The following is a 20,332-nucleotide window of genomic DNA, read 5'->3' as shown; positions in this document are numbered from 1 at the left end:
AGCACCCAATGGCGCTGTTTTAGGCTGCTGTGTGGCACGCCACACTGGCCTGAAAAGGCACATTATTCGGGAAAAGTGGTGCGAGTAAACTGCTTTTTATTGTTATTCACTTTTGATTCGAATACTTCATTCCTTGCTGATCTAGAATAATAATAATTAACAGCGGTGCGCGTGAAACATGAATATGAAATTTCCAAGAAAAGGCCAGGAAAAAAGGAAAAAAAAAAAATCAGAGAAAAGAGAGTGTGGGAGGGAAAAAGAGGAGCACACACACTTTACACGAGGTGTAAATACCAAGTACCATTTTTAGGAAGGTAATTAAGTAGATTAAATGAGGTAGAAAACAATGGCCAATAACTACACGTGAACGACTTTTTATTTAGGACCGGCCGTTGTGTATGAGTAACTTTACTATGGTGAACGACTTCATAACTGCATGTAAAAGAAATAACAAAGGATTTGATTGTAAATGAAGCATTCGAACGAAAGGTAAAATTTAATGTTTATTGAGTCCCGCTGAGAGAGCCGATATACGAAGCTGTTACTTATGTAATTGTGACTGGGATCAGCCTAGGAATTGAGCAGATATGAGTGTTAAGTAGCGGAGCTGTCGTGTAATGCGAGGTTTCGCTGGTATTTTTAATGTGTGTTTGTGTGTGTATGCACCTAGTTGCTCTTGCGGTGGTTGAGCTCTCTGGTCCGCCTCTCAACTGTCAATCAACTGGTGTACAGATTACTGAGGCTATTGGGCTCTGTTGTATTTAGATTTGAGACTGTGCATGGAGTCTACCGCCACCACATCACTGCCTAGTGGATTATATTTGCTAACTACTTTGAAACTAAAAATGTTATTTCTAATGTCTCTATGGCTCATTTGGGTACTCAGTTTCCACCTGTGTTCCCTTGTGCGTGTACCACGTGTGTAAATAAACTGTTTTATCTACCTAATCAATTCCTCTGCGAATCATGTATGCAGTGATCATGTCACCCCTAACTCTTCTGTCTTCCAGCTACGTGAGATTTAATTCCCATAGTCTCTCCTCATAGCTCATACCCCCTCAGCTCGGGTACTAGTCTGGTGGCATGCCTCTAAACCTTCTCCAATTTTGTCAACTTAGTATCACAAAATTACCCCTTTAGTCTAAAGTACTTGACTAAACTAGGCTAACGTATCACTTTAGTGAATTTAGTATCAAACATTTTGTGTGTGTTTGTGTGTGTGTACTCACCTATTTGTACTCACCTATTTGTGCTTGCGGGGGTTGAGCTTTGGCTCTTTGGTCCCGCCTCTCAACTGTCAATCAACTGGTGTACAGATTCCTGAGCCTACTGGGCTCTATCATATCTACATTTAAAACTGTGTATGGAGTCAGCCTCCACCACATCACTGCCTAATGCATTCCATCCGTTAACTACTCTGACACTAAAAAAGTTCCTTCTAACGTCTCTGTGGCTCATGTGAGTACTCAGTTTCCACCTGTGTCCCCTTGTTCGCGTCCCACCAGTGTTGAATAGTTTATTTGTGTATGTGTGTGTGTGTGTGTGTGTGTGTGTGTGTGTGTGTGTGTGTGTGTGTGTGTGTGTGTACTCACCTAGTTGTACTCACCTAGTTGTGTTTGCGGGGGTTGAGCTCTGGCTCTTTGGTCCCGCCTCTCAACCGTCAATCAACAGGTGTACAGATTCATGAGCCTATCGGGCTCTGTCATATCTACATTTGAAACTGTGTATGGAGTCAGCCTCCACCACATCACTTCCTAGTGCATTCCATTTGTCAACCACTCTGACACTAAAAAAGTTCTTTCTAATATCTCTGTGGCTCATTTGGGCACTCAGTTTCCACCTGTGTCCCTTTGTGCGTGTTCCCCTTGTGTTAAATAGACTGTCTTTATCTACCCTATCAATCCCCTTCAGAATCTTGAATGTGGTGATCATGTCCCCCCTAACTCTTCTGTCTTCCAGCGAAGTGAGGTTTAATTCCCGTAGTCTCTCCTCGTAGCTCATACCTCTCAGCTCGGGTACTAGTCTGGTGGCAAACCTTTGAACCTTTTCCAGTTTAGTCTTATCCTTGACTAGATATGGACTCCATGCTGGGGCTGCATACTCCAGGATTGGCCTGACATATGTGGTATACAAAGTTCTGAATGATTCTTTACACAAGTTTCTGAATGCCGTTCGTATGTTGGCCAGCCTGGCATATGCCGCTGATGTTATCCGCTTGATATGTGCTGCAGGAGACAGGTCTGGCGTGATATCAACCCCCAAGTCTTTTTCCTTCTCTGACTCCTGAAGAATTTCCTCTCCCAGATGATACCTTGTATCTGGCCTCCTGCTCCCTACACCTATCTTCATTACATTACATTTGGTTGGGTTAAACTCTAACAACCATTTGTTCGACCATTCCTTCAGCTTGTCTAGGTCTTCTTGAAGCCTCAAACAGTCCTCTTCTGTGTGTGTGTGTGTGTGTGTGTGTGTGTGTGTGTGTGTGTGTGTGTGTGTGTGTGTGTGTGTGTGTGTGTGTGTGTGTGTGTGTGAATATACTACTAATAATATATTTAAATTCCGTTTATATAACGGCACTAAAATTTACATAAAAAAGTTTGGTACTGTTGGCGGTTAATAGCGGACTCTAATATTAAAATTATCTCGAACTCATTTGGTATTCATGTCATTACAATATAAATTTTTATATGCCTTTCATTTAGCCTCCGTGTATGATAAACATATTTTGAGGACAGACATATCCGTATAAACCATTACAAAAATGTATTCGGATAATTACGGTCTTAGGAAGGGCCTTTAAAACGCTCCACTTATTCAGATCCCGGATCTTAAAGTGCATCAGTAGCGTAAAGTGCACTACCAACCATCACAGTTCAAGTAACATGGTTATAATGCCCAGCACACGCTCCTTAACACTCCCTTAACACATGACGGTCTCGCTTCATGCAGGTCGGCGTTCAATCCCCGACCGTCCAAGTGGCTGGACACCATTCCTTCCCTCCGTCCCATCCCAAATCCTTATCCTGACCCCTTCCCAGTGCTATGTAGTCGTAATGGCCTGGCGCTCTCTCCCGATAGTTCCCACACCTCCCTTAACACATACAACGTCTCAGAGGTTCAGCCGTGAACTCTCCCAAACACCAATAACAAACCCATCTCAGAGGTGCGGCCACTAAGCCACCCAAAACACCCATACTAAACACCAGGGACCAGATTCACGAAGCAGTTACGCAAGTACTTACGAACGTGTACATCTTTCCTCAATCTTTGACGGCCTTAGTTACATTTATTAAACAGTTTACAAGCATGAAAACTTCCCAATCAACTGTTGTCATTGTTATAAACAGCCTCCTGGTGCTTGGGAGCTCATTAACTGTTTAATAATTGTAAACAAAGCCGCCAAAGATTGAGCAAAGATGTACAGGTTCGTAAGTGCTTGCGTAACTTCTTCGTGAATCTAACCCTAGGTCAGCGCCGGGTTAAGAGTGAGAGGGTAATGGTCCAGAGGCGAAGTCTGGCACGGGGCGCGAACCTCGACACCACGCTCGTCCCTCTCTTGTTTTTCCTCCAACACCAGCCAAGAGGAAGGAGAGGAGACAGACAAAGGGGAGGGTAATTACCCGTGACCGTCAAGACGATAACTAGGGCAGTTGGTTCTCATTGAGGTGTTGGTGTCTTTAACGAGGGGGTCGAGTTTGCTAGACTCATTGTGTAGATGACGACTATTCACTGAAGGAGTCTGTACTCTTCACAAGGTGCAGGTCTTCTGGCGAGGGACGAGTGGCCACCAACACCACCTCCTAGCATGATCCCACTCATCTCCGGTCCTCTATGTCAGCATTCACTCTATTTGTTGCATCCTCTGGCTTAGTCATAGTCGATCATCCACCACTTTCTTGCAACCAGCCACTTCAAGTCATCCACGCTCCTACCCTCGTATTTGAATCCATGAACACACCGCCTACTTAATTGTTTGCTCTCACTCATCCCTTTGCATCCATTTATTCACCCACCTCCCTGAATCCATGCACCCACAAACCTCGTTTGCATTTATTCACCTTCCTGCAAGTATTTAAGTGTCATTATTCATGCAACCATAAAGCAACAACCTTCTATTCTTCGAGCTCGAGCCTTACAGCATCATGACTTCGCCCTAACCAGTGTGGCTTCTGGTGAACACATTCCCTCCTGCCTGCAACATAGCCTTCCCGGCTTGGTGCCCTCTTTCGGTAATCACTTATTCCCTCCTGCCATAGTGCTTTCTGTAATTGTCGAACAGCAATGCCTCTGATGAATTTATTTTGGATTTTGTCTCAAAGCGTGATAAATCAACTCGTCCTCTTAAAAATAACGTCGTTTTTCGCTCGTATGCGAAAAAGTAGACAAAAAGTAGACGTAATTTGAAATGAAATCGACTCACAAAAGTGACGTACTGCCCCGTTTTCTGTTTGAGTCCTCCGGCCTACTCGGAAAGGTTAGGAGAGGAAACTTTCAATTAACGTTTTTCATGACGTTTTGAAACTTTATGAGAATTTCCTGCCCACCTAACCTAAAAGAGGAACCTTAACTTACTGTTGTTGAAAAAAAAAATCCCAAATTTATTTTCAATTTTTTTTTCATTTTCAAATTACGTCCACTTTCGGCCATACGGACAAACGGCCAAAAGCGACGTTATTTTTAAGAGGACAGGTTGGATAAATATGGTGAAATTCATTTCCTTATCCTGCTACTCTTTCGTTCAGTCTCCCTTTCTCTTCCTCTTTTGCTGCTGACATGGTAGAGGCGATGGGGGCCATACAAGGTCAGTGCTCACCCCTGCAAGATGTGGTGTGTTAGTTTAATACAGAACCATGAGACGCTATGAAATTTAATTACATAATAACGTACTGTAACGGTGTAACACAGTCTGTACCAATCAATTTCGGACAACACAAAAACACCTAAATAAGTAGACAGAAATCAGTATGTTACTTAATGCAGGTCAATAATAAAGCGCTAATCACCAGGTTGTGTATAGTTATACAAGTCAAACTGCCTAATCACATAAACCAATCTTAACTAATCCCATTCTGAGCAAACGTACCTAAATTCTTTTCACCAATCCCACTCAGAATACGTGGAAGCTGAACTTCCGGACAGATCAATAATTATAGCAGAAGAACCTCCTATACTTAAGCTGCTATCCTTGAGGCAGCAGCTGCCATCCTTGAGGCAACAGCAGCCATCCTTGAGGCAACAGCAGCCATCCTTGAGGCAACAGCAGCCATCCTTGAGGCAGCAGCAGCCATCCATGAAGCGGAGGCCCGGCGCACGAAGAGAAGGAGGAGGAGCGGTGAGAGCATTTTCATGTCGGTGTTCTCCCGGGGCTGTGTATGTGGCTGTGTTGCCGCTCCTAACTTACAGGAAACCTATAAAGTGACCTGCTCCGCCGCCATAATGGCCGACTCAAGTGGCCCCTTGTAACGCCGCGCACACAAGTTACGGTTGCTTTTACGGCATTGTTGTTAGGCGGGCGTGTTGCGTTGTGTCGACGGAGCGTGTGACGGCGCGGCTACTGTTACTTGTTGTGTGATTTAGACGACGGTCGAGGGATCGGATGCGCCCCCGGCGCACAATTGAAGGGTTAACCGCGGTCTAATGGCTAAATGAGCGTCGCCTATCGGCAGAAACTAATGTGCTTTGAGGCGAATAAACTCACCGATAGGCAGATGATTGGGGAGCCCCAGGAGTCCCTCAGGGAGGCAAGCACCCGCCCCGCCCCGCCCCACACAGACAACATGGAGTAGCAAAGGCAAAAACTCTGCCCTATCTAAAACGCAAAAAGTCATCCAGTGTTCTCTGGCAGAGCAAAGGGCACAATAGGAGTGTGGCTCAAACCTTAGTGGGGCTGCTCTTGTCAGTAGACATGCACAAACCATTATATATATATATATATATATATATATATATATATATATATATATATATATATATATATATATATATATATATATATATATATATATATATACACGATATTTTCTAATTTACATTAACTGCATTACATATAATACAATATCGTCTAAACGACCCCACTTGTGAATCTGCTCGTCTAGGTTAAAAAAAAAAGTAGTGAAAATCTTTCTTTAACGAAGCTAAGAGAGAGAAACGATGTGAATTTTATGTGCGTGAAAATTTAATTGAAACAATTTCGCAGTTCCTGAAAAGTTAAGTTGCAGAGTATCTTTTGTTCCGGGTTGTTAGAGGCGGGGGGTGGGGGGGGGAGAGGGGGGGGGGAGAGGGGGGGGGAAGGAGGGGGGGAAGGGGGGTTGTTGCGGGTGGGGGGGGGCATCAGAGAGCAACCGGTAATGTTGCAAACATGTGATTTAATGTTTACAGAATATATTCTCCGTGGGCCTCGTCTCGTGCACTCACTTAGAAGACATTTCGTGCACTCTCTTAAGCACTCCTTTGGTCTTCTTCTCGTTTACTGTTTTGGGTTCGTTGCGCACTCTGAACCCAAAAGAGCGAATCTGAAATCTTGAGCAGCGCCTCGAGTACGCTCCCGGACTCTCCTGAGGACCTGCTTCGGACCCTGTGGTCTCTCCTCGCCCCATCCACAAAGCTTGTGTCACGTATCATAGATCTCTGTGTCAGTCACGCAACAGAGATCTCCGTGTCAGTCACGCATCAGAGATCGCCGTGTCAGTCACGCATCAGAGATCACCGTGTTAGTCACGCAACAGAGATCACCGTGTCAGTCACGCATCAGAGATCACTGTGTCAGTCACGCATCAAAGATCACCGTGTCAGTCACGCATCAGAGATCACCGTGTCAGTCACGCATCAGAGATCACCGTGTCAGTCACGCATCAGAGATCACCGTGTCAGTCACGCATCAGAGATCGCCGTGTCAGTCACGCATCAGAGATCGCCGTGTCAGTCACGCATCAGAGATCACCGTGTCAGTCACGCATCAGAGATCACCGTGTCAGTCACGCATCAGAGATCGTCGTGTCAGTCACGTAACACACACTGTCATATAGTCAACACCGAAATTTCAACAGCGAAATAAATATTTTATTTCTCGTTGAACGCAATATGGGACTGACGAAGAATCTTATATTGTGATACTATATGGGTTACCTGGCGAAGGTGAACCCATAGCCACACCGAAAGTCTGAGAAAAGTAGTTACCACTGAAATTCTGATGAGTTCAAGCTTGATAAGTACTCCAACTCATCAGACTCTGCTGACTCTAACTCCTTCTCTTTCAATGGTAAATAATTCTCTCAAACTTTCGGTGGGAAGGAGTGGAAGAATGGGGTAAATAAGAGAGAAGAGAAGGACGAGGGGGATAGAGAAGGATGAGGGGATGAGATGTTCAAGGGGAGAGGATGGGGATTTTGGAGGGAAGAGGGGGGGGGAAGGAGGGACGGGAAAATTGGGGTAAGAGGAAAGATAGGGAAGAGGGGAATGTGGTGAAAGAGGAAAGGATAGGGGGTGGAATGGTGGGTTATCTTGAGGTTATCTTGAGATGATTTCGGGGCTTTTTTTTAGTGTCCCCGCGGCCCGGTCCTCGACCAGGCCTCCACCCCCAGGAAGCAGCCCGTGACAGCTGACTAACTCCCAGGTACCTATTTACTGATAGGTAACAGGGGCATTCAGGGTGAAAGAAACTTTGCCCATTTGTTTCTGCCTCGTGTGGGAATCGAACCCGCGCCACAGAATTACGAGTCCTGCGCGCTATCCACCAGGCTACGAGGCCCCTCTAGTGTGGCCATTTTCCCCCTGGGTGTGGGGGAAAAAAGATAGATTGTCCCAGGCACCGCCTGGTACCTCTCGTATCGTGTTATAAATTATCGTGCCACCCACATGCGAGGGTGGCATGTTAGCCTCTAAATACATTTTGTTTATCAACACATTTAGGTACACCTGCATCTGTGCAGCTACCCTAAACTATATGAAGGTGAGTACAGAGTATGTCAAGAACAAGCTTCGCGGTGCTAAAATTAGTCATATAGAGGAATGTGATCAGTAGTCTGCACTGGCAAACTCTGGGTGTATAATGAGGATATCATCATGAAGAAAAGGGAATATAAGGCAGCAGTGATACTAAAATGCCCCCCATCTCTCAGGATGGTTAGTCATGCAGGGTCATGTGAAGAGTCTTTTTTTTTTATTAATACATGAGGTACATCTGCATTTGTGCAGCTACCCTAGACTATATGAAGTGGAGTACAGTGTGTCCAAAAAGCTAACTAGGTGATGCTAAAAGGTCAAAATACACAAATAAATGACAGTCTACGGACGCGGGGATTCACATTTCACATCTACCGACGTCATGAAAGGGGAATGATAAAAGGCCGATCCCTTTCAAGGGTGGCATGGAGCCTCTACCTCCTCTCCTATAACACACTCCCCCCCATTAAATCACCTTTAATTTTGCAGTGTTTAAGTTGGCTAGCCAGTGTCATCTGATGTCCAACTGTATACATCGAGACAAAAATTATATATAATAGGTACATAAAGACTGGCGATAAAGAACAACTGATATGAGATTCAAGAAGAATTCACGAGATTGGATGGTGGTACATAACCTCCACGGCTTGGTGCCTCCTTTTGTTAATTACTTACTCACATGAGATAGACGAAGAATTAGATAGAAGGAAAACTAGAAATGTTTTCGGTTTGGGTGACAGTTCACCGGAAAGTTTGGTCTAAAGCCGGAGGCGCCGGTGTACTTTTACCAATTTAGTGTATTTCGCAATTTGGGATCCTTTTGATAATGTTTAAAAGTTTGGGTGTGACAAGCAGCGGTGATTACTCCCCCCTCCGCTCTCCTGCTCCGCCGCGACCATTCTCACCACCAACGGAAGCTCTCCTTTTACTCTTTTTACCTTTTTTTTGCTGCTTTATTTCTGTCAAAGTACAATGTATTGTTCATTACAAATGTCGTATTCATCATTCAATATTTATTATTTATTTCTCTTCTCGATAGCGATAAAATATTTAAAAATAGATTTGTTTCATTTATTAACTTCATTAATTTAACATGTGTGTGTATACGTATGTGTGTGTGTGTGTGTGTGTGTGTGTGTGTGTATGTGTGTGTGTGTGTGTGTGTGTGTGTGTGTGTGTGTGTGTGTGTGTGTGTGTGTGTACTCACCTAGTTGTGGTTGCGGGGGTAAATTTCGGCTCTTTTTTGTCCCGCCTCTCGGCTGTCAGTCAACTGGTGTACAGGTTCCTGAGCCTACTGGGCTCTATCATATCTACACTTGAAACTGTGTAAGGAGTCTGCCTCCACCACATCACTGTCAGTGCATTTCATTTCTTAACTACTCTGACACTGAACAAATCATTTCTAAAAATTCTTCTAATAAAATGTTAATGAGTGTGTTTTATTTACTATTTGTATTTACTATTTGTATCTGCAGAATCGAGCTATTAGCTCTTGGACTCCGCCTTTTTAACTAATTTATTTTTCATTTATTTTGTCTATTAACTCCCAGGTACCTATTTACTGCTAGGTGAACAGGTGCATCAGGGTGAAAGAAACGGTCAATTTGTTTCTGCCTCGTCCGGGAATCAAACCCAGGCCCTTAGGTCTACGATCCCCGACGCTGTCCACCCATCCGCAAAGCCCCTGTGTGTGTGCGTGTGCGCGCGTGTGAGAGTGCGTGTGTGTGCATGTATTAGCATCTGTTAGCAAGCCACATAAAATGTCAATAATGAAACTCACAGTTTTAGAAACAACAATAAAACCAGAATTTATCTTCAAACTATATTCCGAAACCAACTATTTAACATTTCACCAAGAAAAGTCAACGTTTCCTGAATGAAGTTTTGAAGAAAAATAGCGCCATGAGTAATTACTGGAACCTCGTGTGAAAATTTCAATTTAAAAAAAAATAATAAAAAAAGGTTGCAAAAAAAAACAATGTAGTAAGCGTTCCCATGTGGCCCACGAGATCAATTTTTTTCAACAGATGTTCAACCAGAATTGAAATGAGCCGCTTCTGTTTCAGTGTTGTTCTTGTTAAGGGTTTGATGCCTTCGCATACGTAATATCTCCAATAATTGTCCTGCTTCGGTTGATCTGTTTTAAGCAACTGTGGATTTTCACCTCCCTTGCTATCATGGAGATAATGTTTGCTTTATACGCAGGTAAATGTCTCGTTCACAGTGTAGAGACCGAAGCACTCGTACGTGTCTGCCCGTTGTTTAACCTGGAGTAGTTGGTAACACAGACCGATAGGGAGGTACCCATTATTGGGAAGGGTTAGGTTAGATTAGGGTTTCGGTTGACCTCTGGACTTGTTTGACACAAGCCAGACAAGTCTGACACACTTGGGGTGGACGGTAGAGAGACGGTCTCGCTTCTTGCATGTCGGCGTTCATTCCTCAACCGTCCAAGTGGTTGGGCACCATTCCTTTCCTCCTTCCCATCCCAAATCTTTATCCTGAACCCTTCCGAGTGCTATATAGTCGTAATTAGTGGACCAGCCAGAGGCTTAGGGCCCGCGCAGGAATATCCCTGCAAAAAAAAAAGTCGCAATGACTTGACGCTTTCCCTGATAATTTCGTTCCCTTGTCTGACACAAAGACCTCTTTAACATAAACAATATAGAACTACCACCACTAAACTGACGTATCATAACATACCTCTGAACAAGCAATGCTATAACAGTCTTTAATAAACAAAACATATTCAACAATGGTTTCCTCAAAACTAGCACGTAGCTACCAGACAAGTAAACACACACTATTAAGGATCAGATGCAAACAATTGAAAATAATTACGACTCTTCACTTCCATAAAACTACCATTTCTCCCCACAAACCTCACACACCACTAACGATATCTATCACAATCCATTATCTACTACCATTCAGCCGGCCTTGTGTGTACCACAGCACTCTCGGAGAGAGGATATGTTGAAACAATAATTTTCAGTATGCGGCTTCTCTGAATGGAAAATATATCAGGAAAAGCGAACCTATTGTTAGTGAGGTGAAGTGGGGGCTGTTGCCGGATCAAAGCAGCGAGGGTGGAAGCGAACGAGGGTGGAAGCGAACGAGGGTTATGAAAGTTTGTTATTTGTTAATGGTGCTTTGTTCTGTCTGAGGTAGAAGAGAAACTAGGTATCGGGGAGGCACCTGAGAGTATCGTACGCAAATGCTGAAGTGATTGGTTACGAAGGATCGTATTCTGTGGTTGAGTTGGTGTGAGGCTTTGTTTATCTGGATGGCGATCACTGGAAGGTGAGGTGAGTTAAGATCCTGTCAGGTATGTTTAGTACGTGAAGGTGAGGTAAGGTCCTGTGAGCAATGTTTGCTAAGTGAAGGTAAAGTGAGTAAAGATCCCGTGAAGATTAGATATAAAAGTCGCCAGAAGTCTTCATCCTATCACACGAGGAAAAAATATAATTCAATTTTATATATATACCGAGAGTCACATTTTTCACAATTTTATCATCTGTTCCTTTGATGTGAAGCCTATATCCACCAAGACGTGATATCCAATAAGACGCAGAAAAGAGATCTCCTCCATCCTCTCCATTTCGAACCGTCTTCAAACTCTTTGAGGAAAGAAGCCAAAAGTGGAAGTTAGGGATGGGTGTTTAGGGGGATGGGTAGAGGGTTGACGGGTGAGGGAGTCGGGGTGATCAAAGGACAGGGAGAACCCTGTCACCCTAGATTAACACATCCGACACCTGCAATGCCCTCCCCTTTAAAAATGCAGATTTTAACACAAAAAAATGCGACCGTAGTTACCTTCGAGGGTGTGGGAAAGAAACATATGTTAGGCTGATAGATAACTCTTGGAGTGGTGGCCTGCTACACGAACCTTATGGCTTTAGTATTGCTCTCCCCATCAACATGGTGAGGGTGGTCCCCCTCTCGCGCTCATTACTACGCCGGTCTTTCACTGTGAACAGCCTCGCCAATTACCAGCTCTCCCTACGCTATCTCTGCCTGCCTGCAGCAGGTCGACCAGTGACGTTCCTCACCCTGACTCTACCTGCGTTAAGCTGGTCGACCAGTGACGCTCCCCACCCTATCTCTACCTGCATTAAGCTGGTCGACCAGTGATGTTCCTCACCCTAACTCTACCTGCATTAAGCTGGTCGACCAGTGATGTTCCTCACCCTAACTCTACCTGCATTAAGCTGGTCGACCAGTGATGTTCCTCACCCTAACTCTACCTGCATTAAGCTTGTCGACCAGTGATGTTCCTCACCCTAACTCTACCTGCATTAAGCTGGTCGACCAGTGATGTTCCTCACCCTAACTCTACCTGCATTAAGCTGGTCGACCAGTGATGCTCCCCATCCTATCTCTACCTGCCTGCAGCAGGTCGAGCAGTGGCACTCATTTTATTCAATCCGTTCAAGCCTGCAGCATTGTAACTACAGGCTCTCCTCCCCCTCCTCGCCCCAGCTAGCCTGCAGTAGGTTCCAAAGACAAACTACACCTTCCCTATCCCAGCCTACTGCCGTTTCAACACTTAATGAAGCGCGAGAAAATATCACGGGAAATATAGCTTAGGATATATACACGAACACACACACACACACACATTGAAATCACAATAGCGTCGGTTCGAACCCCTCATCACGCCCGTTGTGGGTTTGTCCGCGAACGTGTTTGTGCATCACATACCATTCTTTTTAATGTACACAATGGAACAAGAGGCTTCCTGCTCTCTCCCCCTCGCGGCTGAGGAGCAACCCTGAATTTGCGAAATTACAGACATGTTAAAAACTACGGGATGAAAAGATGAATTTGTGCAAGAATTTATGAAAAAAACAGGTATGTGGAAGTCATTAAAAACTGCATAGAGGCAAGAATGGGGTGAAATGAATATCAAATTCTTGCTTGAAAATATTGCAAAAAGGGCATTTCGAGTTCACGAAAGAGAGAGAGAGAGAGAGAGAGAGAGAGAGAGAGAGAGAGAGAGAGAGAGAGAGAGAGAGAGAGAGAGAGAGAGAGAGAGAGAGAGAGAGAGAGAGAGGAAGGAAGGAGGGAGGGAGGGAGGGAGGGAGGGAGATAATAGAGTGGGAGGGAGATAATAGAGAGATAATAGAGTGAAAGAAAGAGAGAGAAAACAGAGAGAGAGAAGATACATTGCGGTAGACAGGTGGAATAGACATCCCACGAGAGACAGAGTGCGCGACAAAGTTGGATTGGGAAAAGCTGAGAACTAAGGCACAAACTATTGGGACACCCAACAGACGGCGTCAATGAGAGGAGTGGACACGGTACCAGACATGTCCAAGTATGGGCCGGGGGTCGCGAGGCTCGCCGGACACCACCTGAGATCTTGATAACAGTGACGGGAGAAGCAAAACAAACAAATGTTTCATTTACTGTGTGTGTTTGTTCACCTTACGGCATACAAACGCATGCAGTTTAAGCCTAAATACATGAATGCTAACAAATGAACAGTCCAATGAACTCCCTCATGGACACATACATACGCGTACACATGATGTGCACACATGTACACGTAGACAGGAGAACCTTCCCCTGGTGAGGAGAACCTACCCCTGAGAAGGAGAGCCTCCCCTAGTAAGAATTTCCCCTCGCCCCATGTTAGTTCATTTATCCCAATTTGGGATCCGCCCCCATCCCCCAAGGTTGCTCACCCTCCGCTTGGCGCCGCATCAACGAGATTAAACTCGTATTGAAGCTCTCGTAATTACTGCTCTACGCAGATTTGACGACCAGGCTCGGATAAGATGTCCCAGTAACCCCTTGATTACAGGCTGTAAAGAAAAATATATTCGGTGTTGTTTCTGTGTCATATTACAGACAGCCAGAAATTTTGTCGTAATATACTGTCAGGGAAAACGATGCTCGTATTGTGTTATATGCACCGATCACTGACTCTACACTCGTAACTCTGGATCAAATTGGTCTCTGGGGTCCGGTTAACCGACGAAGGGAGGGTGGAAATATAATCATTTTTTGTGATGGAATATGGGGCGATAACCGGACACTCCTAGACGAAATATACCCCGCATTATAATGTTATAAAGTATAGTTTTATCTCGAACACAGGTATATGATCGTATTACTCCGGCAAGTCGTGCACACGAACGATCCAACTTCACGCACCGGTATGCTGGTCCTGGGTACGGCCACCTCCGGCGTACACGTCCCTCTGCTCACTTGTCTGCACGCTCTGGGGAAGGGGGAGAGCCCCGACAAAAATTACTGTAGTGTTGCGCTTACCCTTCGTTACCCTGAATAAAACTAATGCTCGTTAGATTTTTAATCCAATTTTATCTAACGACAATGATGGTTCTGAATAAATTCTTTGAAGGGAATTTGAATTGAATGTTGCCACCCTTCTGTGACTCTTCATTCGTATTCCATTCGGGTTTCTGTTAATGTCAAATTGAATAAAGGCTTGGGTTGAGCGCAGCCGGCGTGGGCCAGGGAGAGAAAGCCAGCAACTGCTCCCCAATCTGATAATCGCTGATGACTTAATCAAGCAGTAGTCTAGTATAAAGGGGGGGCTCAGGCAAGCCAGTTCAGTTACACTATCGGCTATTGTTCCAGATTCCTCTCTCGCTAAAGTGTAAATTTTGAATAGCTCGCCTAAATCACATTTTTTTTTACTTTGTTCAAATTGGTAACAGACTAAGCTTGAAGCTTTACTAGGGTTCGCAACACTGAAAGGTTTTGGGGTGTTTGAACATTTACAAATGTATATTATACCCATAAAAGTGAATGTCTCTCTGTCTGCCTATCTGTCCAAAGCTTTTTAGCTCGACGTTTTAGGTTAGCCTCACTAAAATTTGTAGGGTAAATAGTCTGAGGTATGGAACGGACATAGGCTAGTCAGGGTCTGCCTAAGTAAGTCGCTTTAAGCAATATAGCCAATAATCCAACACCCTCCTGTGTTATTGCCAGGAATTCAAAGATGAAATCGGGGAGGTATTGTCCATAGAGTACTGAAGTTACTCCCGCCGTTTACTCACACATTTTCATGCTTTTACTTTATATATAAATGGAAATGTTTATCTGTTCGAGGTTGGAGGGGAGAGGAGGGAGAGGAGAAAGATGGGGGGAGTGGGGAGAGAAGGGAAGAAAATGGAGGAGATAGGAGGGAAGAAATGGAAAGGGGAAGGAAGGAAAACAGGGGGAAAGGTGGGAATGAAGGGAGAGCGAAGATGGTGGGGAACATGGGCTGGTGAGAGTAGGCTGAGGTGAGTGGGCTGGTGTGAGTGGGCTGGTGTGAGAGGGCTGGTGTGAGAGGGCTGAGGTGAGAGGGCTGGTGTGAGTGGGCTGGTGTGAGAGGGCTGAGGTGAGAGGGCTGGTGTGAGTGGGCTGGTGTGAGAGGGCTGAGGTGAGAGGGCTGGTGTGAGTGGGCTGGTGTGAGAGGGCTGAGGTGAGTGGGCTGAGGTGAGTGGGCTGGTGTGAGAGGGCTGGTGTGAGAGGGCTGAGGTGAGTGGGCTGGTGTGAGAGGGCTGAGGTGAGTGGGCTGAGGTGAGTGGGCTGGTGTGAGAGGGCTGAGGTGAGAGGGCTGGTATGAGTGGGCTGGTATGAGTGGGCTGGTGTGAGAGGGGTGAGAGAGTGGGGGCGAGGAGCAGGGGGCCCGGCGAGAGATGGAGTATGACAGTAACTATCTGGTGGGAGGATATACTGGGGAAGTATGCATCACCTCAACCCGCCACAGCCACCACACTCTCTCCTCCACTTGTATGGAGTTTAAAGAAATATAGACAAGAAATTTCTATATCCATGTCTAAGTCTACAGTCTTTAAAAAATAAATTGAAATACCCAAATAGCATTTTATAACATAACACAAACTTTATAAGTGTGGTGTTTTGGTGCCCCCGTCACAGTGTAGTGCTCACGAGACGTGCACTATAGAAACAATAGTTCACCTGTAAATTTGTTAAAAATAACCGTTGCATTTGCTAGTAGGAATGAATATCGGTTTCTTATTAAGGAAGATTTAAGATATGTGTCTATGTAGAAAAGTAGATAGGGCGAATGGAGATCCTCGTGAAGTCACACATATACATGGCAAGAAAAACTATTGTAAGCATTAATAGCACCTTTTCCAAAGCTAAAATGTCAAAGGACCCACAAGAATGATTATATATATATATATATATATATATATATATATATATATATATATATATATATATATATATATATATATATATATATATATATATATATATATATGTCGTACCTAGTAGCCAGAACTCACTTCTCAGCCTACTATGCAAGGCCCGATTTGACTAATAAGCCAAGTTTTCATGAATTAATGTTTTTTCGTCTACCTAACCTACCTAACCTAACCTAACCTAGCTTTTTTTGGCTACCTAACCTAACATTACCTATAAAGATAGGTTAGGTTAGGTTAGGTAGGGTTGGTTAGGTTCGATCGTATATCTACGTTAATTTTAAATCCAATAAAAAAAAATTTACCTCATACATAATGAAATGGGTAGCTTTATCATTTCATAAGAAAAAAATTAGAGAAAATATATTAATTCAGGAAAACTTGGCTTATTAGGCAAATCGGGCCTTGCATAGTAGGCTGAGAAGTGAGTTCTGGCTACTAGGTACGACATATATATATATATATATATATATATATATATATATATATATATATATATATATATATATATATATATATATATATATATATTATTAAATATGACCGAAAAAGTACTTTTTCGGTCATATTTAATAATATATGTCTACAGGAAAGACTGCTACCAAAATATACTAATATATATATATATATATTATATATATATATATATATATATATATATATATATGTCGTACCTAATAGCCAGAACGCACTTCTCTGCCTACTATGCAAGGCCCGATTTGCCTAATAAGCCAAGTTTTCATGAATTAATTGTTTTTCGACTACCTAACCTACCTAACCAAACCTAACCAAACTGTTTTGGCTACCTAACCTAACCTAACCTAAAAAGATAGGTTAGGTTAGGTTAGGTAGGGTTGGTTAGGTTTGGTCATATATCTACGTTAATTTTAACTCCAATAAAAAAATATTGACCTCATACATAATGAAATGGGTAGCTTTATCATCTCATAAGAAAAAAAATTGAGAAAATATAATAATTCAGGAAAACTTGGCTTATTAGGCAAATCGGGCCTTGCATAGTAGGCCGAGAAGTGCGTTCTGGCTACTAGGTACGACATATATATATATATATATATATATATATATATATATATATATATATATATATATATATATATATATATATATATATATATATATATATGTCGTACCTAGTAGCCAGAACGCACTTCTCGGCCTACTATGCAAGGCCCGATTTGCCTAATAAGCCAAGTTTTCCTGAAATATTATATTTTCTCTAATTTTTTTCCAATGAAATGATAAAGCTACCCATTTCATTATGTATGAGGTCAAAGTTTTTTTATTGGAGTTAAAATTAACGAAGATACATGACCTAACCTAACCAACCCTACCTAACCTAAACTATCTTTATAGGTTAGGTTAGGTTAGGTAGCCGAAAAAGTTAGGTTAGGTTAGGTTAGGTTAGGTTAGGTAGGTTAAGTAGTCGAAAAACAATTCATGAAAACTTGGCTTATTAGGCAAATCGGGCCTTGCATAGTAGGCTGAGAAGTGCGTTCTGGCTACTAGGTACGACATATATATATATATATATATATATATATATATATATATATATATATATATATATATATATATATATATATATATATATATATATATAAAACTCAGTAATATGTGATAAAGAGGGAAACAGAAGGGAAGGGAACTATCACGGGGAAAGCGCCAAGTCATTACGACTATATAGCACTTGGAAGGGATCAGGATAAGAATGGGACGAGGGGGAAGGAATGGTGCCTAAGCTCTTGGACGGTCGGGGATTGAACGCTGACCTGCATGAAGCAAGACCGTCGCTCTACCGTCTATAACTACCAGCCCACAAGAATGAGTATTAATGAACTCGCTAGCCTGAACCTAACATTAGCTTTGAGTGCATTGCACAAAAGAATATATATTTTCAATGCCGTATTTTGAATACATGATCATTGATTATTATTATTTGAGTATCAGGTCGAAGAAAGAATAACCTGTTCATGAATAAAAGTAGAATGCTTGTATACCGAAGCGGAAATTATGATGCAAAGAAATCATTCTATCTTATCAGAAAAGACCACACAAGCTAGGATGTTGGGATGCAGTTGGCTAGTTTATCCAATTCCAAAGGGAGGATTCTGAATGACATAGTTTAGCCATGGTTTAACCTAAGGTGAAAGGAAGCAAAGTTATAAAAGCACTAGGACATAAAATACTACATTAACAACGCAGCTCCCGTGATCACAGATAGGTCCCATAGAGCCAGAAATAAGTACAACAGAGTGTGAAGAGAAGCAGACAGAAAGTTAGAAAATGATATGACAGGTAGAGAAAAAAATCCATCTCAGGCTACTACATAGCAACATCAGAGGGACAAAATAACGGTAAAGAAGCACGTGCTGCAACTGAAAATAAAAGAGGAGACAGTTAAAGAGAATGATAGAAAACGTCCGGTGGAATTCAAGAGGATATTTCCGTAGATCTTCACAATAGAGTAAGAGGAAGTGCATGTAATGAGAGGAGTGGTGTCAACCCAAGAAGCAATCCAGGACGACTTGAGGCTATGAGAGATGGAGTAAGGGTACACCTGCTAGAACAACGTTGTAGAACCAGACAATATATCACCGTGGATACTGAGAGAGTGGACTGAATCCCTGTATTGGCCGCTTATGATAACAAGACACTGGAAACAAGAGAACTACCAGAAAATCGGAAGGCAGCAAATGCAATGCCAATATACACAAATTACTAATGATGCCGAGCTACTACAATGGAGTGTCCTTTACCCTTACCTTGCAAACCACACAAGGTGAGGGAAATGATCGTAAGAGACTATACTCCTAGATAGAAGACAACATCGAACACCAGTCGATGGAGCCGGTCGGCCGAGCGGACAGCACGCTGGACTTGTGATCCTGTGGTCCTGGGTTCGATCCCAGGCGCCGGCGAGAAACAATGGGCAGAGTTTCTTTCACCCTATGCCCCTGTTACCTAGCAGTAAAATAGGTACCTGGGTGTTAGTCAGCTGTCACGGGCTGCTTCCTGGGGGTGGAGGTCTGGTCGAGGACCGGGCCGCGGGGACACTAAAAAGCCCCGAAATCATCTCAAGATAACCTCAAGATAACCACAAGATAACCACCACCACCATGAATTCGAGGAAGGTAAATCGTGCTCACAAACTTTAGGAAATTATATTATCTGCGCACACTTGAAGACGTCAGTTATTGGTGACGTAAACGATGTCACTAAAGTGAATTAGTGAAGTATATTCTAATTTGTCTAATTGTTCAATGATTGATGGGTACATACTTGTCCAGGAATTGATGTGTGTGTATAATTTATCCTGTGATTGACGTGTGTATAACTTCCCCAGTGATTGATGGGTTTATTTCTGCCTATCTATCTAGATTTCAGCAACTTCTCGCTCCTAAGAAAAAAAACTAGAGGTGGTTCCAATATTAATGATCCTGTCAGTCACGAAATTAGTAAAAGCAGCACAGGCTCGGGTGACAGGTGCAAGACAAGCCTGGGTGACAGGTGTGAGACAGGCCCCGGTGACAAGCCAGGGTGACAAGCCCGGGGGACAGACCCGTGACAGACGCGTGACAGCCCAGGTTAACACTTCTCGCAAGAAGCTTTAGGAGTTTTATGGAAGGTTTTCAGTTCGCGAGACGGAGCTTTTGTGTTGGCTTAAGGGGAGGAAACTTGTAGTGGAGAGATGTTTGGGTAACCTTCTGTGTGAGGAGGGGCAGGCGGAGGGGCAGGCGGAGGAGGAGCAGGAGAAGGAAGCAGAGGAGGAGCAGGAGAAGGAAGCAGAGGAGGAGCAGGAGAAGGAAGCAGAGGAGGAGGAGGAGAAGGAAGCAGAGGAGCAGGAGGCGAAGGAGGAGTATCTAACTCTTTCCTATAATTTACTCTTACTAATTTGAGGATTCTTTATGCTGTACTGTCCAGCTGATCCTTTTAGTCCAGCGGATCTACATTGTCCGGCTGGCCCGTCAAGTCCAAAGGACCTGTGTTGTCCAACAATTCTATGCTATAAGAGAGAATATCTGTTTGTCTGTCTGTCCAAAGTTGGAGGACAGATGCTTGGGGCTAGTCTCACCCAGTTTTGCATGGGGGATGGCCTTGGGTACGGGACGGACAAAGGCTGGTCGGTGTAAGACTAAGTTTAATACTTGAATTAAGATTAGTTATTATAGAGACCCTCG

The 20,332-nt window shown here is 43.4% G+C and overlaps 1 protein-coding gene across 1 annotated transcript; it reads left to right on the top strand.

Moving 5' to 3' along the window:
- Nucleotides 1–4,785: 4,785 nt before the first annotated feature.
- Nucleotides 4,786–20,050, top strand: LOC138351942 (uncharacterized). Its single transcript, XM_069304111.1, has 5 exons — nt 4,786–4,801; nt 5,112–5,332; nt 6,506–6,943; nt 14,047–14,105; nt 19,780–20,050. The coding sequence occupies exons 1-5, from the start codon at nt 4,786–4,788 to the stop codon at nt 20,048–20,050; spliced, it is 1,005 nt and encodes a 334-aa protein (XP_069160212.1).
- The last annotated feature ends 282 nt before the right edge of the window (nt 20,051–20,332 follow it).

Source organism: Procambarus clarkii, chromosome 51 (assembly GCF_040958095.1).
Source record: "Procambarus clarkii isolate CNS0578487 chromosome 51, FALCON_Pclarkii_2.0, whole genome shotgun sequence".
Classification (NCBI taxonomy): Eukaryota; Metazoa; Arthropoda; class Malacostraca; order Decapoda; family Cambaridae; genus Procambarus; species Procambarus clarkii.
Note: the sequence above shows the minus strand (reverse complement) of the source record. Positions and strands in the feature narration are given on the sequence as shown.